Source organism: Nelusetta ayraudi, unplaced genomic scaffold, assembly GCF_046127955.1.
Source record: "Nelusetta ayraudi isolate G7.1 ecotype Tasmania unplaced genomic scaffold, CSIRO-AGI_Nayr_v1 ptg000114l, whole genome shotgun sequence".
NCBI classification, from domain to species: Eukaryota; Metazoa; Chordata; class Actinopteri; order Tetraodontiformes; family Monacanthidae; genus Nelusetta; species Nelusetta ayraudi.
The window spans coordinates 893,692-915,214 of NW_027466164.1; the positions used below are offsets into that span (position 1 = coordinate 893,692).

At 44.5% G+C, this 21,523-nt stretch overlaps 1 protein-coding gene and 3 non-coding genes across 4 annotated transcripts; 2 read left to right on the plus strand and 2 right to left on the minus strand.

Moving 5' to 3' along the window:
• Positions 1–15,088: 15,088 nt before the first annotated feature.
• On the plus strand, positions 15,089–21,125 carry hpxb (hemopexin b). Its single transcript, XM_076049369.1, has 10 exons — positions 15,089–15,196; positions 15,869–15,888; positions 16,039–16,134; positions 16,278–16,429; positions 16,593–16,746; positions 17,102–17,314; positions 17,408–17,500; positions 20,273–20,403; positions 20,526–20,673; positions 20,822–21,125. Exons 1-10 carry the CDS (start codon positions 15,132–15,134, stop codon positions 21,052–21,054), a joined length of 1,305 nt encoding a protein of 434 aa, XP_075905484.1. The 5' UTR covers positions 15,089–15,131; the 3' UTR covers positions 21,055–21,125.
• Positions 18,181–18,251, minus strand: trnag-gcc (transfer RNA glycine (anticodon GCC)). The gene has a single exon. It is a non-coding gene; the product is annotated as a tRNA-Gly (tRNA).
• On the plus strand, positions 18,982–19,053 carry trnad-guc (transfer RNA aspartic acid (anticodon GUC)). Its single transcript has one exon. It is a non-coding gene; the product is annotated as a tRNA-Asp (tRNA).
• Positions 19,111–19,181, minus strand: trnag-gcc (transfer RNA glycine (anticodon GCC)). The gene has a single exon. It is a non-coding gene; the product is annotated as a tRNA-Gly (tRNA).
• Positions 21,126–21,523: the final 398 nt, after the last annotated feature.

Here is a 21,523-nt window from a genome sequence, read left to right on the forward strand (position 1 = left end):
TGTGCGCGAATGTGTTTTTACACTGACGTTACATTATTACATCATTCTTATTGACCCAAACCAATAGAATTTGTCCACTTTAGAGGTCCAATGTGGAATATTTTTCTTGGTTTATATTTTCTATATTGGTAAAAGCTTCATATAATATATGGCCATAAATACCTTAATAAAAGTGAGTGTATGCTTGCAGTACAATAATAGCAATTTGTTTTTGTCTACCCTTAGAATGGTTTTCATATATGTACAGGAATATACAAGGGTGTTGCTCCCAGTGAGCTGCCGTCTTGCACCTCCACATTTCTACGGAAGCCTGGTGTGGACAATCCAGCTCCCCTGACGGCGCGTTTCGTAACGCTCACGTCTTCGAATAAACCAACGGAGAAGAAGGCGGACGAGGCAAGCTCAGGAGGGGGAGAGAGAGACGCTGCAATCTATAACGTCGCCACTTGATGTCACTTTTTTCTACTTTCTTCGTCAAAATCTCCAAGTATGACACACTTAACCTTTGAGGATGAAAGGAAACTTCCAGCTTTTCAAAGTGTCTTTTTCGCGACACTGCCATGGCGACTAAACACACCAAGTACGGAAGTTGCAAGTCGAGCTTTGTTTTCAAAAATGACCAGCTAGCATTAGCGCTGAGCGGCTAGCCAAAGGCACCGGAGACACGAAGGAGGGTTTTGTAGTTTTCTGACCAAACAAACTTTGTTTATTGTCGGAGGTAAACCAGCAATAGCAATCAATTCAATCTGGAAATGGCCACAGCAGGGCCCCTTTAAATAGGGAGCCCTTAGCAACTACTGAGCAACTACAAATCTGATGTGTGAAGTTGCTCAAAGTTCCCAGCGATGTTTAAATCCACACTCGGTGCAAGACTTTTTCCTATTCTGCTGCATCTCGCAAAAAAACCCGTTAGTGAACGCCTCCCGCGAATGCCTCCGTCAGACTTTCCAGCCGCGCTCGGCTAATTAAATACGAGCGTGTTTTCTTTTGTTTTGTTTTTTTGTTTCCACCAATCAGACTATTCCCCGAGCGAACCCTCCACTCCTACAGTGTTACAGTAATCAGGTCCGGTGTGACTCCGCCTGTCCGTCTCTGCCAGCCTGCCTACCAACCTAAATGTGATCTGCACGAGGCCTCCAGCTGAGCCATCATTGAAATCCACGAGGGGGGGGGGGGGGGGGGGATCCACCTTTGGCTGGCTCAGGTAAGGAGGAATTAATGTGTGTGTTTGTGTTGGGCAACACACACACACACAGACTTGACAAATGAAGATAAAAGCAATGAGTCCACGTTTCTGCATGTACGCTTACATGAGCTTGCGTGAGTGTGTGTGTGTGTGTGTGTGTGAGTGTGTGTGAGTGTGTGTGTGTGTGTGTGTGTGTGTGCACCCACCAGTGTAATGTGATAAGCTCCAGCTAAGCACATACCTGATGCCATTAAATGCAATTTCCCCCGTGTGTCAGCCCGGCCATTTGTCAGCTGCTAACACTGCACGCTTTATTAAAAACCTCATCCGCTTCAATTAACTGCGCCGGCAAAGCAGTTTAACTCCACTCTAATCCTGTCAAGATGTTGAAACAGGCCTCGCGTACAGTTGGGTACATCATTTCAAACTCTGTCAGTGGGATTTTTTTTTTTTTTTTTTTTTTTTCTTTCCCCGACGCATTTCTTTTCCCCTCGCTCGTCGTGTGACATTTGAGCTCAGGAGGGAAGCGCTTTCCGCCGTCAGTGTAGCAGATTATTTTTCGCAGACAGCTGACGCTCTCGGGCCCAACTCGCCGCACTGGCCGCAGTCCACACGTTTTCGAAAAAGCCTTTTCTCAGCCGGGGCCGAGTGCAACGCTTGACCCTCTGAAGTCCCAACATCACCTTGTTTAGCCTCTTCTTTTTTCTTTTCTTTTTTTTTCTTAAAGAAAAAGAAGAAAAAAATTAATTGAAGTTCACAAAGGCCGGGGAGCTCATGCTTTTCTATTTGCTCTTCGGCTTTTTTCATGGGATGTATCAACAGAGTCTGCTTATAATTTTTTTTGTTTGTTTGGGTTTTTTTTTAATCTCAAAGATGAAACTGCAAAACGAGCAAATATTGTTAGGTTACAAACCACATCTTCTGTAACCAGCAAGAAAATCAAGAAAACAAAAAAAACAAGTCTGACCCTCATAACCAAGTCCTGATTTTAAATTGAAATTACGAGCCTCCATCTGCCTCCAGGGAACAAGGAGAGGAAAAAAAGAAAAGAAAAAAAAAAAGGAACCATGAAGGTCTGAGAGTGCTGCCCACAAGGATATCCAAAATGCTCTTTCTTTTTCAACCGCACACACAAGCACACACAAGCACACAAGCACACGATCACACCAGCGGGGAGTTGACGGTTCGCATGGTGCCATCGCCAGGGGATCCAGGGCGCGGTTCGCAGGAAGTGGCGAGGTGTAAATTGGGTGAGTGCTGGGTGCAAAGGCTTAGCGCTCATTCTCTGGATGCTTTGTCACCCACTCCACCCCCACTTCCTGATCAAGCCCCCCCCCACCGGCCGCCTCCACCCCTCACCTTCACCCCATGGGCTACAGGTGGCCAAAGTGGGGACGCCGAGTGGTGTTTCGCCATTCTTGGCGGCTGTTATTTCCTCCAGCTCTTTACCTTCCACCCATGTTTCTCTCAAAGCGCAGCCGAGCATGTGAAAGGGAGGATAGGAAGGTGTGAGAAGGGGCAAGGGGAGGGGGACGAGAGTGGGCAGGAACGGAAAAAAAAAAAAAAAAAAAAAGTCCGGGAGGGAGACGGCGTTGACCGCGAGCAAACAGGTTTTTCCCCACGTAATGTCAAATCAAATTGACGCTGATGAAATTTGAAAGTGTAATCAGCGAGACGAACGCCAAAGGCGAGCAGGTGGGACTTGCCTTTGATCATAACGGAGACCAATTGCAATTAGAGCACCAAATAGCTTGACGGCGCTATCAGGAGGGGCCCAGCCTTGCACATTATGTATTTTTAATCAGACTTGTTAGCGTCCGTGATGGATGCCCATTTTGCTCCGGCGCCGGCCTCCTGTGGCACACGTCGCGGTGCGGCCGAGCGCTCCGCTTGGGTGGATCGTCACTTTGGGGTCGCTGCGAAACTGCAGCGTTTGCTCGAGGTTTAAACTAAGCACGACTCGGATGCCAAAATGCAGAGGCTGCTGTGCTAAAGTGAATTCACGACATCTGTACCAACTATAGCACAACAGAGTGCAAGGCAAAGTGCTGGGCTGGCAGACTGCACCATAACTCCACGGTTGTGATTTCTTTTCTTTTGTTTGTTTTTTTTTATTTAAATTGACGAAACATTACACTTTATTTTGAAGGTTTAATCATTGGTCGTTACTTTGAACTAAATAGCTTGGTGAGCCTCACCGGCACAATACTGCACAGCCCTTCGAACCCTACAAGTCTTTAAGGGTTAAGCGAGTAATATTTGAAGATTTTGAAGAAGAAACAGCGACATCAAGAGGTTATATTTTAGATTGCAGTAACCTAGATGTTGTCAGGTGACCTGGATTGTCCATACAGGCTTCCTTAAAAATATGACGGTGCAATATGGCAGCTAACTGGGAACAAGAGCCTTGTTATATGTATGTGCTTAAAAACGTATGAGAACCATTTAAGGGCAGGAAAACCAAATGACTTTTATTGTACTACTACTTTTTTTTTTTTTTTTTTTTTTTACCAATATCAGTATCATAAATCAAGCCAAATATTACACACTGGACCTTTAAGACTTCATGAAAGCTGAAATACCTTACAGTTGGACTAATATTTGCTATTATCATATTCCTATCATCATTCTTAAATTTATTACAATTTCTACAGTGTAATTTGAAGAGACTCTGTAAATGTTCTGGTAACGTGCGTTAGCTAGCTTAGGCTAACAAAAGCAAACTAAAGTCATTTTTTTTGTTTTGTCCCCCATGATTTTCTTGTCTCTACCTTAAAAAGAAATAGCAACACAACACTGGAAAGCGTTGAAGCCAGTGCGCCAGAGAAGCTAAAGAGCTCTGAATTTGAGGAGCCCACCGCAGAGATGCCCTGAAGCGAGGTGCCCCACCTGCCCCCCCCACACACCACCCCGCCGTAGGCTCCAGGTGTGGACGTGTGAAAGCGTTAGAAAAGCGTGAGATCGGCCCCGCCTTCCTTTTTTCAAAAGTGCCCTCATCAGACCCCCAGCCGGACAGCGAGTGCCAACGAATCCAAACGCGCCGGGAATCGTCGCACGTTTGACATCAGAGATGGAAAACGGCAGCTGCTTTGGAGATCTAACCTCATTAAAGCGCAACTCATCGCAGTTTATTGCGCCGTAAATATCCCATATTTACAAAAAGCTGCGTGCGTTTGTGCTCGCATGTGTGTGTGTGTGTGTGTGTGTGTGTGGCCCCTAACTCGACCATGTGCTAACCCCGCACAGCTGCAGAGCCCCCTTGAGGCTTAGTCGTACAGGCAACAGAGGAAGGGTAGTGGAGGGGGGGGGTTGGGGGGGTGGGGGGTGGGGAGTCACTTCCAGTGGACTGTACACTCATTTCTGCGGCGCACGGTTTTTGGCAAAGGCGTTGCACGCCGCCGCAGACGCGCGTCTCTTGTGCTATTGCTCAATCTTTTTTCCGGCCTGTCAGTTGGGGTTTCCGTCAGACGAGTCGCCGGGCACACGGGGGGGGGGGGGGGGGGGGGGGGGGGGGGCTTTTTGGAAAGCTGAGCGAGTGCTTCGGAGTGCCGCTGGTTCTCCAAACAGGAAGAGACGGGAGGAGTCTGCGGGGATGACAGGCAGTGTGCAGCAATATTCTATAACAATAAGCCAAATAAGTGTCTCTGCGGGAAGATTCTATGATGTCACAAAGGGCACTGATAGCTCCCCCATGAACCGGCTGAACGCCTTGAGGTCACCTTGTATTTTTTATTTATTTTTTTTTGTCCAATTCCAACAAAAAGCTCCAGTTTCAAACGGAGCATTTTTGGAGTGAGGATATAAACAGGCGGCTAAATACGCTGTTTTCTGCAGATGTAGAATTAACTGTGAAATATAAATAGTCGCATCCCCTCAGCTGATTGTCGATAAGGTGCGACTTCTCTCAGCTGGGTCCAAACAGGAAAAAAACAGGGATGGAGAAACCCGAGGGGGCCTCAGCTTTCTCAAATATCCCTGTCAATCAAACACCGTTTCCTCTCAGTGCGTTTTCTATCTGTCAAGGGTCACAGAGAGTGAGGATGAGACCCTCCCCTCCCCTCCGTCCCCTTCGTCCCCTCCACCTCTTCCATCTTCCTCCTCGGAGGTGTATCTCTCTACCTCGCGCGCCACGTCTGGGCATGACCTGTTGCTAGGTAACCCTGGGTCACAGCTGCACACTATGGCAGACCCTTTTTTTTTATTTATCAGTGAGTTATGTGGGAGACAGAGGTGGGGGTGGGTGGGGGGGGGGGTTGTAATTTATTAGTTTGATATTGCGCGGGCAGCGCAAGTTTGGGATTGTAAAAGAGGAGCCGGAGAGACGGCCTATAGCTCATCAAAATGCTCATTCTGATCCCGGGGCCTCGGCCGGCTGAAGTGATTCACAACAGAGGGGATCGCGGCATTATAAATTCATCTGCTTTTTACTAAGAAGGAGGAGGGAGGAGGAGAGGAGGAGAGGAGCAGAGAGAAGAAAAAAAATCAAGCATCTCCAACAACAAAGCCGATGGTAATGCACTTTTCCATGCTGGTAATTGAACAGATGTGGTCAGAGCTTTCGAGGATGGAGGGAAAAAAAAAGAAGAAGAGGAAATTCATCTCAGGACCGTAACGCTGCAGACTCCTGTCCAAGGATAGAGAGGATTCACAGAATTGTCCATCGAGTTAGCCTTCTGGTGCAAATTTCACGTAAAAGGCAGGCATCAAATTTATAAAGTTTGCAGGATTGGAATCAGGATTTTAACACGCAGGAAAGCAGAATGTGAAAGACTTTGAGGGAAGTAGAGCGTTATCGCTCGTTCTTTCCCTTTGAAGGGCCGGACGCTGCGGACAGACTGAGTTAAACATCACGCCAGCGTTTTCATTTTCACAATGGTGAAATAGTGATGTGCAGATTAAAGGAACCCTGACTTTTGAGAGCTATTAAAGTGCTAGACAGAAGTAGCCAAGTTGACAGTTTCAGTGTAAGAGCCCGCCACGTCTCACTGAACCCAGAGTCAAGAGGGAAAAAATGAAGATGTAAACACAAGCAAGGAATGAATAAAGGCAGCTGGAGTCATCTCAAACTGATTTTGCTTACTTGCCTATTAGGCTGGCAGCTTGACATCGCTGCAGCACACCACTAGGTGTCAATCAACTATCGACTAATCAACTTTGCTCTCAATCTAATTCAACTGGAGGATCCATTTGCAAACCCGGCAAACGCCACAGCTGGCGCTATTAATTCCGCATCAACTGCTTTTCATACTTACTATAAATACTTTTACATTTCTTCCTTATTCTGTTGTAACTTTTCGAAACTTTCAGTGCCGCAAAGCGGTCGAAGATTATTTAATGCTCTGGTCGAAAATCCCCCGGAAACCCACAGGAGAAAACCCAGGCCCGTGTGTTTAAATGTGAGTTCATAAAATGTTCATTTTGTGAAGCTGCGACATCACAGGAACATGCGTCCCTGAATGTAACGCGGCCCGGCGTGCCACGTCAGGGGTTGCAGCCTATTCTCACATTACTTATTGTGCCACTGCAGCAGCTCCAGACTCCGGGATGAGGTTGGCGAGCGCTGCCGGGCGGCTGCCATCTCCGACTTTGACGGCTTTTTGCGACACTTTGGTATTAATCTGCGACGCATCTGCTGCTATCGACTCAGCCACACGTTTACCTCGCTGGCCCGACGGGCGCTCGGCACCTCGTCCCCCCCCCCCCCCTTGCCCTCCGCCCTCGACGCCCTCGACGCCCTCGACACTGTTGGTTGAAAGCACTTTCCCTAATGCGCATGTGATGAATATTTTTCGGATGCTTCCTCCAGGCCATATCTGATCAAAACAAATGCACCTGCACTTTTCTTTTTTTTTTGCCCTCCCCCCCCCTCCCCGCCACACTCCCGCCCAATCACCACCCTCCCACACACACACACCCTCGTCTTGCAACTGCAACTCCCCCAGGACGGGTAAAAATTGACTCCCTGGCTTCCTCCACCAGGCAATTACGTGCCATCTGTTCCCATCTTGGTTGTTCCAGCTCGTTTTGTTTCTGCGATTGTTCGTCTAATATCATAGGCCTGAAAGTGTTAGAGAGGAGGACGGGTGAGGGGGGAGCGGGGGGGAGGGGGGGGGGGGGGAGATCAGAGAGAGGGGGGACACAAAAATGAGGAGTGGCATGAAGAGGAATTAATCGAATCTAACAGCAGAACCGGATCTTCCCCTCTGAAAGGAGATAGTCCCACAAGAACGAGGACCATTACCATATTCATCGCCTAATATTGCCTGCTGTATGCAAAGTGGGGGAGAAGGTTGCAATATGGCCTTCTTGACCGCCTTTCTAATGCCGGCCTGAAAAGGAAAAAAAAAAAAACAACAAAAAAAAACCCAAAACTTGGAGACTTCTGCTTTTAATTGTTTGCAACAAGTCATCCACTCTCCGCCGCCATTTGTTTGCGGGGCAATAATAAGCCATTAACTTCCCTGTCACACAACTCACTATCTATACAAATACATTCAGGGTTGTTCTGCTGCCACGCTCAATCACATTATTGTTTTGTTACAGTAACTATTGGGCCCATTACTCACTGCCACACGCACACACGCACACACACACACACACACACACACACACACACACACACACTAACACGCGCAAAGGAACACACGCACAGACACCGAGGAGATTTAATTGCGGGCAAGGCGAGCAGCTGCGTTGGAGAGTTTTAACAGTGGTATCAATAACGCGGCGACACCTTAGGCTCATATGATTTTCCATCTCTTCTGACAGAGCGGAAGATAGAAATAATCAGTCACAACACCAGCGCAGGCAGCCTGTAGGACCTCCTGTGACATCTCACGACACTGATGTCACAGGACCCATCTGTGTCCAGGGGGCAGCGAGTGCGCCGGCGTGTGCGTGTGTGTGTGTGTGTGTGTGTGTGTGTGTGGATAATTGGTGAGAAGATGTTGCAACCTACAAGAGGAGAGAATCTGTCAGAGTCCGTTAAAGTGGAAGAGGCGGACTGGATCGGCAGCTTTGGGTGCGCGCGGGTACGGCCGCACACAAATAGCTCAGACGAGTCTCGGATGTGAAAACAGGGGGCGGGGCCTACGTGCCTCGATTGTGACGTCGCCGAAGTTTTGGAGGCAAATCCGGATTGAACGTTAAGCGATAAAGGAAAAAAAAAGCAAGGGTCAACACTCGACGCGCAAAGACAGCGGTTGAATTTCTGAACGGCGGTTTCCTCCCGCACGCAGTCCGAAGACATGAGCGAGAGCCAAATTGGGAACTCCAAATTGGCCGTGGGAGTGAGTGCGAGTGCGGATGGTTGTTTGTCTTTCTATAAACTGCGATTAACTGGCGGCTCGTCCAGGGTAAAACCCCGCCTTCCCCAGAAAACAGCTGGGGTCGGCTCCAGCACCCTGACGGCAGGGGAAGCGCTCATAGAAACTGGCTGGATGGACAGCGAGGGAGAAATATTACATCCCTGCAGTTTCAGTGTACGGACTTTAACGCTAATGTAAAAAAAAAAAATACTAATCTGTAAACGTGTCAGATACACAGAGGATTTCAGTGTTGTTTGTTTACATGACAGGCCTCATATGTGACATTTAAAAAAAAAAAAAAAAAAAAAAAAAAGGATATGCTGGCAGGAAATGGAATTCTGAATGCATTCGAAGACTTATTGTGAGGTATCGTTTCATATGTGGTGCTAAATCTAAGACCTGTGGATATACATGCTGTCACAGTCACTCACAGTCACGCAATTATCTCACGTAAGCCACATTAGAAAGAAATGACATGCTCGCAGTTATTTATAATTTGTAGAGAATGTGCATTGCCTTTAGCTCGGTCAAAGAAAACAAACCCAATATAATTGTAGCTATTCTTGTGGCCCACAGCTCGTAGATTTTAGCTGATAAAATTAACCAGTAGCTTTGAAACGCAGCAGTTACTTGCAGCACAGTTGTGTGCCATTACCTTTCATTGACGTTTAGAATTTGCTGGCATCTAGTGGCGAGGGGTCAGATTACATTTAGACAGAGCTAGAATCAAGGATTTTTAAAAAAGAAAAAAGTCTGTACAGTGAACAATATCATATGAACTTACATTTAGTGGTATATTCCCTTTACTTACACAACTTCACTAGAATTACTATTGTATTTCTAGTGAAGTTAAGTTATTAGTTAAGTTAACTTAGTAATTACTATACTAAAATGATGAATTAAAATTATTTAATGAGCGTTCTGTTTCCTGACTACCCCTATGAAATTTTAGAGGGCAGAATTTCAATTTTTAAAAAAAAAGAATAGGAATGAAATCTTATTAGAGGCATTTTGTATATGCACAGAGTAAAGACGGACCTCTGCAGAGAATGGAGGGGAGGGATGAGATGAGGGAGTGACACACGCAGAGGTGAAGGGAGGAAGAACCTGAGCCTGCAAAAGAGAGCAGAGGGAGCAGCCGCGGCAGAAGCACACACCTGGCACGCAGGTAAAAACACCTGGATTTTCTATGGTTTGCTAGTGAGATCTTTTGCAGCCCATTTGGTGCGTTCATTAAAGCTTTTGTGGCTAATTTTGACGTTTATCGGCAGCGTTAAGAAAATTAAATTACGAAACTCTATTAATCAAGGTAATGTGTTGCTTGCACGTTTCTTCTTTTTTTTTCATTTGTTTGTTTGTTTGTTTTTAGTCCACGGTCTGTTTCAGCTTTTTTTTTTCCAAAGACCTTTTTACCTGCCAGTTTTACGCTTAGGAACTCTGACTGAATGGCTCCATTGTTAGTTCTGTGATGCTGGAATGCTTCTGAACATCCTGCGTAATCCTCTCAATTATGAATGGTATCATTTATTCCATAGTCTCAGTGAGAAGGCCATCGGGTAACTTAGCAACTAGTGCTTCTCATTCAACATTAAAGTGCGGGTAACATTAGACGGCCCGCTCGCCTCTGGTCAGGAGAGCGACAGGGATTTAAAGCTGACACCTAACCTGCATCTCCTCCCATTCAAACAAACTGAACGATTAGCTTTTAATTTTTTATCGGCGGCTAAGACATTCAGGTTGAAGACGCAGTTATGCAGTGGGACGCCCCCATTTCCACACAAACACTCTTTAAAGTAAAACTTTCATGACCTACAGAAAACATCTGAAATGTATTTTCTAAAACATGGGAAACAGATTTTTATCTTGTGATGCACGAGGTCACATGTTTCCACGAGGGACCTTATTATGAACATGCAGGGGTAAACCAACACCTCATCCTTTCATCCATGCAGAGGCCTTGTATTGTTTTGCCCCGGGAGAGCAAAAGGTGCCCTAACCTGGTCCTCACTGATAACAAATGCACACTGCAACAAACAATTGACGACACTTACGATGATCGACTTTGCATTTGACGACTCAAAAATTCCAATCATGAAAAAGTAGAACCGATTGCTCCTCTGGCAGTCCACTGCATACCTCGTGTTGGTGTTGACAGATCAGTTTCAGTGCCTTGAGCAGATAAACGGTAGCATTTCCACCAAATGTGACAATAAGGGTCTGTTCTGCGTTCGGGCCCGGCTATCTGAGACTGTTGAGGTTTCAAGATGAGAGGCATTAAGAGAGTGACTTCAACAATGATGGATAAGCTCCTTTTTGCCTCAAAAAGGCAAGCAAAGTTGACTCAACGATCCAAAAATGTCACCAAAAGCCAGAAATGCAGAACAAACGTCAAATAGACACAAAGAGCATACAGGGACAGAAATTTTGTTTTTTGTTTTTTGTTTTTGTTTTTTTTGGCATAAGCTTAGGTATTTTTTTCAATTGTATTTTCGGCCACTTGTAATAGAAACAAACAACTAAAAATGTATCCAATGTTGTATTAAGCTGTCAAACAAATACCAAATCAGACAAGAGCTTTACATTAAAAAAAAATAAAAATAAAAAAAAAACAAAAAGAGAACAGGCTAAAAGGTCTAGGAAGGTCAGGGGATGTAGAAAAACATGCCAAATCAAATCTTAAACTAGCAGGTATGCATGTTTTATAGCAACTGTAGAAAGTGCTGAACTCTGGACGGAGCCCAGACGGCAGGTGAACAGGACAGTGGTTACCTGAGAGGCTCTCGGTGGGAGCACGTGAGGGCCTGCTGAGAAACTGAATATCATGTCAGATGGATAAAGTTGCAACGAAAAGGAGCCAATGCCCCAGTTTTAAGAACACAACAGAAATGTAAAAACATCCTCAAGGGACATGACACATATAAGTCAGCCACATCATGACTTTACGGGCAGGTTATGGTTTTTTTAGTTGTGCTTTTGATAACACTAAAAAAATCAATATGTGATGAAGAGAGCTTTGGTGCATTTGGTGTACTTGTGTGCACCTGTATGTCCTGTTTGCAAGGTTTTAATAATACCAGCGCCTTTGCATTCTCTTGCTTCCTTTCCAGATAGAAACTGAGATACAGTTTTCTTCTGAGAAGAGGATTCCAATCTGCCTTTCACAATGTTAACGAGGTCTCACTCAGAGAGAAGAGCCCTACTTGGGTTCTCAGCTTTGCTGACACACAGCACTCCAAAAGAGATTGATATGACCTCCCCACCTGCACGGTCCTTTAGTCCCCGGGAGTCTATCTTCACACCCATATCCCTTACTTCACCACCTCCCTGGGTGACTCAAGCCCTTTCCAACCTGGAGCAAGGGGAAAAGGAACTGCAGAGCCTCCGGGAGCGTCAGCAAATAGAAGTGGAAGAGGTGAGCCGCCAGTTAGACAACGCCATGATCGAGGCACAAAGAGAGGAGCGACGCCTCCTTGAGAAGATTGAGCGGGACCACAGAGAAGCCCAGCGGCACCTGAGCCAGTTAAAGCGGGAGAACGCGGCAGCGGTGCGAGTTGTGCAGTCACTCGTTGACCAGCAGCTTAGAAAAATTGGACAACTGAAGGAGCAAATTCATAGATGGGGCGGTACTGCTGGTGGAGCCAACAAAAACCAGCTTCAAAGAGGCGTGGCAGAGGTCACCCAACCCTGGGAGATCTCACTGACGCTTAAAAGAGTCACTTTCTTGGTTGACTCAGATTTCAATAACCTCAATTTGGGGCAAGTCGACGTTCGTGAGCAAAATATGACCTATCCAATCGGTGTCTGCGGTGTCCAAGGACAAAAATGTGCTTTGCATTCAGGAGATGCAGCATTCACAAACCTCACCCCACTTGAAATAAGAAAGGAACCCAACAAGGCTGCACTGAGGTACAGTCCAGACGAGAGAAATAAATCCAGCAGTAGCAACACACGTGTTGTACGTAAACTCCGTTTATCGAGCTCCACAGAGAACGAAGATGATCTCAAATGTCCCTCCGTGAAGTCCCCTGTGCCAAGACAACGCGGGGCATCCGAGTCATCCCAAGATGAGGACATTGAGTCTATTTGCTCAGACAGTCAGGGGCAGGACCTTTTCCTTGCTATTCCACCATCCTCCAGTCAGGGAGAATCCGAGGGAGATGAATGTGATGGAAGGCACTGTGGAGCAATGAGACGTTCAACCCTGAAAGGAAAAAGAAAGCAAAAAGCACTCGTCTTAGTCTCGCGTGATGAGCCATCCTGTTCCCCTGAAGAAAGAGACGAAAATTGCAATGACCTGGAAACATCAGCAAAAAATAAGCACTGTGATTCCTTCTTCAGACAACGTCTTGCAGATCTTTCTCCTGAACCTCATCCGTCATCTCCATCCAAGACAATGCCCTCAACGGAATCTTCAATAGACAGTGGAACTTCTCCATCTCCAGTAGGAAGTGAGGATTCATGTTACACGTATGTTGTCGATCCTTCAACCAATGGATCAGTCAAGCAAGAGCACTGCCTCTCACTCTCTACCACTGAACTCTCTAAAGTGCATCCTTTGATTAACACTGACATAATAAGTCATCATGGTGGAATAAGAAAGGTCAACAGAATGCGTCTTGCTTCAGAGTCTTCAATCCTTGACTCGGCCCAGGGAGAATCTGACAGAAACAGTGCAAGGCCGGTTGACCAACAATCATGTCCAGAGATTCTTGATACATGTGGTGTTAATATCCGCGTGAGCAGATCCCTGTCCATGTCAGCAATCGAAGGAGACAAATTACATCAAAATAAGGATTCAGAGCAATACAAAAAGGGGAGTGCAGCACTTGGGGAGCTGGAAGAAGAAGGTGGCTCAACAGCACTTGACTCTGCTTATCTGGTCAAACAATTTGGAAAACAAGGTTCAGGTCGCACAGACTTCAACTTGCCAAGTGGCGTCCATGCAACTATTAAAGGGCAGCTGTTTGTGGTGGACTGCGGCAACGCCCGCGTTCAGGTGACTGATCCCCAGAAGAATGTTGTGCAGCAGGTGTCTCCTTCAGGTACAGAAAGGTCCTCCCGCATCTGCAACTACTTTGATGTGGCGGTGAACTCAAAGGGCCTCATCGCCCTGACCTGTGCCGCCGAGCGTGCTGTGCTGGTGTTCAACCGTCACGGACGCCTGCTGCAAACATTTGGGGGCGCAACTATTGGTTCCTCCAATGAAGAGCTGGACGCTCCGAGAGGCGTGACCGTGACCCATCAAGATGACTTCCTGGTGGCAGACATCAAACGCGGCACCCTCACGACCCTGAGGCTGGAGCCCAAAACTGGCGCCAGACTGGAGCGCGTGGTGGTGAGCGGGTACCATCGTCCCTACCTGGTGGCAGCCTGTCAGACCACTGGGCTCATGGCAGTATCTGAAAGAGGCAATGAGACTGGCCGTGTGCCTTGCATCAGAGTGCTGGAGCCCGGCTGGAGTACCATCAGAATCCTGGGTGTGTGCTCTGGCTTGGGTCCCGTCCTCACTTGCCCCTGGGGTCTCTGCATCGACAGTGACGGGGACGTCCTGGTGGCCGACTGGGGCAAGCAGCACCATCGAGTGCTTCTTTACCCTGCCAAGGGAGTCGGCTGGCCACTGGTGACCGATAACCTGAGCAGCCCCAGAGGCCTTGCGCTCCTACCTGATGGCCACGTGGTCGTATCAGACAGCATGAATCACTGCATTAAGATTTATCGTTACAAGTAAACCGCTGAGTATGGTAGACAGAGGTATAAAAATATTACAAGTAAGCCACTAAGATTAATATTCACCCTCTACCTCGTTCATTTCAACAAAATCATGTTTTGCGAAATTTTAAATGCTCATTCTTAATCAGTAGACGCAAAGTGAATATGTAAAGGAGAAGTGATTTATATTGGGTGAAATAATGCATGCCTTTGAATAGCGTTTTTAGTGTTTGTTTGGTTTTTTGAGATTACGAGAACAAATCCAAGTTGCGAATTAAAAATTAGGACAGTTTTAAGATTCCAAATGTATTCCATATGTTACATAAGTAGATATTCAATAGTTTATTCATAATCAAATGTGTAAGGGGCCTCCTGATTTACATAACGTCATATGACAAAATGGAAATAAAGTTGAACTGACATTCAGTGTTCAATCATTTGTTTGTCATGTTCCTGTTTCTGAACGATCTGGACATCTTTAATCAGTTTTACGCAATTTTCTGTCCGCATTTCCCAAAAACGTCTCAGTTACTGCATTAGTCACGACACACAGAGGGAACAAAATGAACTTTTGGCAGACGTGCATCAAACAAACAAGTAGGACAGACGTAGCCACCTTTCTTCAGCCACTAAAGTTTTAAAAGTTACATCAACGGTGCAAATGCTCTCAATTACATACGCTCTAAAATAAAATACTGACCTTAGTCAACTCAATTGCAAAATGTCAACAACAGAGCGATTTCATTTATTTAGTTTTTTGCAAGGTTAGAATTTCCAGTGTGTTCAAAACAAACACAGTCCACACACCCACCCACTCAGTTTCTCAACTCACCCACCCACACACAGTACACAACTCTTTTGGTATAAAGGTGCAAATACAGCTGCGGTATAGCACCACTGCTCAGAAAGCAGACCTGCAGGACTTCGGCATGGAGCTGTTCACGAAAACTCTGTTCCTGTGCTTAGCACTCGCCATGACTCATGGAGCGCCTGTGTGAGTAATAATCTCTTTTACAATTTATTAAATGGACACCACATTTAGAAGCTGATTAAAGGGAATTGTATTTGTTGCAATATATCTAAAGATATTTTTGCAAATTTTTTGAAAAAGGCTCAGCAGCATGCAGTCCAGTCCAACTGGAATGCTGCCTAATGAGAAAAGATGAAAAGAAAAGCATCTGCTAAATCAAATGCTTCTTCAAAGAAAGCATAGGGCATAAAATAAAACTGCAATATGAACTAGTGAAGCTTCAAAGTAATACTCAAACCTCTTTTGCATACTTAAAGAGGTTTTGTGCTACTGTTTCACATGCATTACGCTGCAAAAAATAGGGGTTCACAATTTATTTTTTTTTAAAGTATGTTTTTGGATGTGTCCTCATCGTCTCGACATTACCTTTGTCTGGAGGGACGAATTCATAAGGAATGCTATTTCATCACAGGCCTTTGTGTCATAACTGTGTTTGCTGTTTGCAAAGTTCACCATCTGGACAAATAAAAAGTGAAGACATGATATAACCTTTGTATCCTGAACTCCCCAACCCTCCCTCCCCCAACCCACCACTACTATATGTCAAAAAACTATACAAAAAAACATACTGTTTTACAGTAGCGTGTAAAAGTTCTCAAAAAATAATATTTATATATTTTTTTAAATCATTCACAGGCAAGATGCACCTGTAGGTGGTAAGTAAAGAGAGCTCAAATACCTTTTCCCCATCCTTTTCATACTGTTACTTCTGGACAAACATTGTAGTTTTGACTAATGAGTGCATTTGCTTTAGAAAACAGATATTTCCTAAAAGCTTATTCTCTCATCTTACCTCCGAACTAAAGATGGCGATGCCAGTTCTGCTCTACCTGACCGCTGTGATGGAATCGAGTTTGACGCAATCACTCCCGATGAGAAAGGAATCACTTTCTTCTTCAAAGGTGTTGTACATCAAATCTGTTTTAACACAGGGTTCAGCATTACAGGACATATCATTGAGTTCATTTGAAATACCATTACCCCCCTGCCCCCCTCTCCCCAAGCATATTGATTTTACAATTAATGGTGACGTCTTCCCTTAAAGGTCCCTACTTGTGGAGGGGCTTCAGAGGATCAGCTCAGCTCTCAAATGAGTCCTTTAAGGAGCTTGATGACATCTTAAACGGTCATGTTGATGCTGCCTTCCGCATGCACAACCCCGACAACCCAGACCACGATCACATCTATTTCTTCATGGTATTGCTTGGGACCTTCATAATATTGCTTTGAGAGGCTCAATTAAAAAAAATAAAAAATAAAATAAAATAAAATAAAATAAAACAAAGCCTAACAAAAAAAAACAATCAATAAAAATAATAACCCTCTAATTTTTTTTATTTTCGGGGGGTGTAATCTTCAGGCTGATAAAGTGTACAGCTATTATGACCACGTTCTGGAGGATGGCTACCCAAAAACAATTCAAGAGGGGTTCCCTGGTGTGCCCACTCATCTGGACGCAGCTGTGGAGTGCCCCAGAGGAGAATGCATGGCTGATTCAGTGCTGTTTTTCAAGGGTATGTTTTCATTTACCAGAGTCCCATTCACTACATTAAGACCATAATTATGTTGGAAAGAGCTTCCTTAAAAGAAAAAACATCAAGCCTCCAGCCATTTGTTTGAATAGGATTAGGGACATGCTTTCCCTTGTGGACTAGGTTTTGCCAGAAGGACAATTTGCAAGTTTTCAGACTCTGTGGCAGTTGGATAAAACAAACTTGACTAAACAATAACAGCTTCAGACCTGCCACAAACACCTTGCGTGCGACAGCCACAACAACAAATGTGAAGGATAAAGGGTGATGGACTTTGTAAGACAATGATTTGGAAGCTTCGATCAACATGACCAAAACAAATAATTCCCTCCAACAGGAAACAATGTCCATGTTTACGACATTAGCACAAAGGTAGTGAAGACCAAGACATGGTCACACCTGCCCGTCTGCACCTCTGCCTTCCGCTGGTTGGAGCACTACTACTGTTTCCATGGAAACAACTTCACCAGATTCCATCCGGTAACCGGACATGTGAACGGCACATACCCGAAAGACGCCCGTAACTATTTCATGGCCTGCCCCAACCGTGGTGAGTTTAACAACATCACGCATGGTACAATGCCAGACAGAGAAAGACTATTAAGTTTTGTTTTTTTTAAATTGCACTTTTCATGTTTTGCAGGTCACGGAGGTGGCTACACAACCCCTAAATGCAGCGAGGTCGAGCTAGATGCCATTACAATAGACGATACTGGGAAATCTTACTTCTTTAAAGGTAAGGAAGAGCTTCAGCATTTTCTGGGGAAATAATATTTCTAAAGTACAACTGAGAGGAAACCATGCCTCTGCCATGTGTGCTGTCATCTTTAACTATAAAGGCATACTGGGGATGTGCTTATCAAAAAAAAAAAAAAAAAATACATTTTTTTATTTTTTTTTTTAAGTTATATTGATTGATATGATATTTGTTCATTTAAAGTATAACCATAGCCAAACGTGTCATGCCGTGTGCTCCACTTATTATGTCTCTTACATTTGAACTCATCTGGTGCAGGCTAATTAGTTCCGTCCGTAGATTGGTTCCGCTCGCTGAAGTCTCATCTGCAAACAAGAGTTTCAAAACGACAAGTTATCAACAAATCAATAGCTCCCTATCGCAACATTGGAACAAAACACCATCTGACATTTTATAATGTCAGATGGTGTTTTTTATGTCAGGCATGTCAAAAGGCGTATACCATTTAAGTATGCAGCGGTACAATCTGCATGTGTGTTTGGTTGGGTTTCCGAGGAGACACTCAGACGTGATCCTGTTAAAGTTACTTTACTTTGGTGAGTATCCCCGCCTGTCACGCGGGAGACCGGGATTCGGTTCCTCGACGGGGGGAAGGAGCACCTTTTTACATGTGCTGAAAGGTATGTCTTTGAGTAAAAGCTTGGATGGAAAAGGGAAATTGCATTGGCCGGGAATCGAACCCGGGCCTCCCGCGTGGCAGGCGAGAATTCTACCACTGAACCACCAATGCTTGCGAACGCACGGGTAAGATGGTTTTCACAGCGTCAGATCCCAGTCGAATGTCTCCAAGTCCTGTGGCTTGGAGACTTTCCACGCCGCTTATGACGCTATATATATATAAAGTCGCTCGATTTGTCGCAAAATATAGTGACAAAATGGCTAATTCCATCGAGTAGTTGGACGTGGCTGGGAGTGGATTCATATTTGAACCCACACCACCATCTACTGGTCGACTATAAGAACTAGAGCTACAAAAATATTTCAGAATCGTTCTCACTTCCGCTGAGAAAGAGTAGAAATAAATGGGGTAGGGTACAACAAACTCTGTCCACAAAGGGCTGAAATCCCAACTGTTCCTGGAAGTTGTTTTTTTGTTTTTTTTGTTTTTTTCTTAACTCACTCACCTTAAAGTTACCCCTTTGTTTAGATAATGGTTTTCATATAGTAAATGACGTCAGTCAATTTGTGCAATGCAGAAAGAGGAGATAATTACTACATCATTCATGTTTAAACTGACTCTCCCTTTGTTTATTTGGTAATGGGTCACTAATTGGCGTGAATGGGCCTAACTCTGATGATAAAATTTCCCGATGCAAATCCGGTTTGCTGCGAATTCCTTCACCGTCCTCATCTCAAATGATGGAGGAGACAACATGGTGGCAAAAAGTTAATTTCAGTTGTACAGAGGCAGCACATCACTGCAAAATCTGTGTAGTCATATATTTTCCTTACGTTTCATCTCCTCGTTAGTATAGTGGTGAGTATCCCCGCCTGTCACGCGGGAGACCGGGGTTCAATTCCCCGACGGGGAGTGTAAATACCTTTTTCCAAGCATAATCTTTAAATAAATATTTACCTAAAAGGACATTTGCATTGGCCGGGAATCGAACCCGGGCCTCCCGCGTGGCAGGCGAGAATTCTACCACTGAACCACCAATGCTTGATAGACACAGGATAAGAGAGTTTATCGCAGCCTTGGCACTCAAAACGGCGAATACCCTGGCTTTGCATCTTGTCAGATTCGAGTCACCAAAGGTCTCAAGTCTTGACAACTAGAAAAAGTCGCTCGATTTATTGCTAAATATAGCGACAAAATGGTTAAATTGGCAACACCGCTGATATATTTGAAACAACACCACCATCTACTGGACAGCCATAAGAATTACAACTAGATTAAATGTTTCAGAAACTAATTTCCCACTTCTGCTTGTACAAAATGGATTTTCGAAGGCTGCTGAGGACAACAAACCTTCCCCACAAAGTAAACGGACTCTACCTTTGGTTATTAACATAATGGCTATCTCATTAGCGTGAATGCACCGAACTCTGATGGTAAATTCACATTTTGCCTGTGCAAATCAGACAATCGGTGCACATTGCTGTTAATTCCGCCACCTCCATCATCTAAAATAATGAAGGAGCGTTTCTTCGATTGCGGGGAGTGTATAGACACAGTTAAAACACGTTATAATAAGCAAAGAAAGTCACTGCGGCCATGACACAATTTGGATATTACGGAACTTACATTCCCGGAAGTCGTTCTTGCTTTCTCCCATTTTTATTTAGATTTGTTTTGTTTGTTGTTGTTTTTTTTGTCCACTTTCGTGTCCATCCAACTTGAAACAGTCATTTCAGTCATTCTGTCCCTGTGTAAAAGTCACATTTCGCCTCCGGTGTTGTTGTATCCACTTTAGCTACGTTTAGCTTCTTCACTGTTCCTAGCTTAAACCGTTACACCTGGCCCATTCGCCCGTTGTGTACGGCAAAATGCTCGCTTCTTTCAACATTAGAAGACATAGATAAGTTCATGAACTAATCCAATCAAGGCTTTGTTCTGGGTAAAGTTCCCATTGTCTCCATTGTTCTCCCCTGCACATCGGGTTCCCCCTGTAAAGGCAAAAAGTCAAATGATTGATTCTCAAACTGTCTGCATAAGAATGAATAAAATAATGTTTTCCCCCCACTTTTTTGTTTTACTGTGTCACTCTGTTATTTACTGATTTTACTGAGACAAATGTTTATTCTCTACAGGTCCCATTTACATGCGGTTGGACACCCACCGTGACGGCAGGCATGCCTTCCCAATCACCAGGTCATGGGCCGAGATCACCAGCGGCGTGGACGCTGTCTTTTCCTTTTCAGACAAAATGTACATGATTAAGGTAGGCTTGGAGGTTTCCACTCAAAACACACTCCAACTTAAACAGAACTTTCAGATAATTTTTTAAAGAAATCCCTTCTCAATTATTATTATTATTATTATTAATATTATTTAACTCTCCAGGATGATAAAGTGTACATCTACAAGACAGGAGCTCACTACACCCTGGTTCAAGGGTACCCAAAGACCCTGAGTGAGGAGCTCGGCATCGAGGGACCTGTGGACGCTGCGTTTGTCTGTCCAAACGAAAACATAGTTCATATCATTAAAGGTGATTGTAGGAAACACTCAGTTCTCACTTGTTTCCATTTTTAAAACAAAAAAATAGACGTAGAACAGCGGACAACAATCTATGTAAGCCTATGGTTGCATGCAAATTTATTGAGCAAACTTTCACTCACACATGTTTCTGTCAACAGGTCAGGACTTATTCGACGTCAACCTGAGAGTCTCGCCACGCAGCGCGACTGCTGGGCTGCTGCTTCCCCTGTCCAACATCGATGCTGCTCTGTGTGGTCCGGAGGGCATCAGATTATTCAGAGGCTCAATGTACTATGAATATGAAACCGTTTTATTGCTGACTACGAGCAGAATTGCACCGATAGCCATGCCTGTCACCTCTGCAATGTTGGGCTGTCGAGATGAGGAATGATAGAATCGTGAAAAGACGGGATCGGCCGGCTGATGTATGTTGGTGAATAAATCAAATGGAAAACTGAACAACTGGAAATGACCTATTGTGATTTTTTTTCACTCTGAGTTTGCAAATGTGAGACAAAAGACAGAAGTTTCAAAGTAATGTGAGAGTTTATCCACTAGAGGACCTACTCTACAAATCAAGAGAAAAACAACCTAGGAAGCGGCCTACAATACAATACAATATAATACAAACTCAATAGGTTTCTTGCTAACATGTCTGGAGTAGGAATATTTTTGCCATTGTTGAAACCAACAATGGCAAAAATAAATAACCATTAACATACTCATTAACTGAAAAAATGTATTATTGATAAACAAATAGATTTATTTTTTTTCTTACAATAGTAACATTGTTGTTAAAAAGACTGTTTTTTTTTTTTTTTTAATTATTGTCATCTTTGCTGTTTCACTCCGGTCCAATC

Coding starts and splice junctions, on each gene's coding strand:
- hpxb (XM_076049369.1), top strand. CDS start 15,132: ATGGAGCTGTTCACGAAAACTCTGTTCCTGTGCTTAGCACTCGCCATG. Junction 16,135..16,277: donor AATCACTTTCTTCTTCAAAG/GTGTTGTACATC, acceptor CTTCCCTTAAAG/GTCCCTACTTGTGGAGGGGC. Junction 16,430..16,592: donor ATCACATCTATTTCTTCATG/GTATTGCTTGGG, acceptor TGTAATCTTCAG/GCTGATAAAGTGTACAGCTA.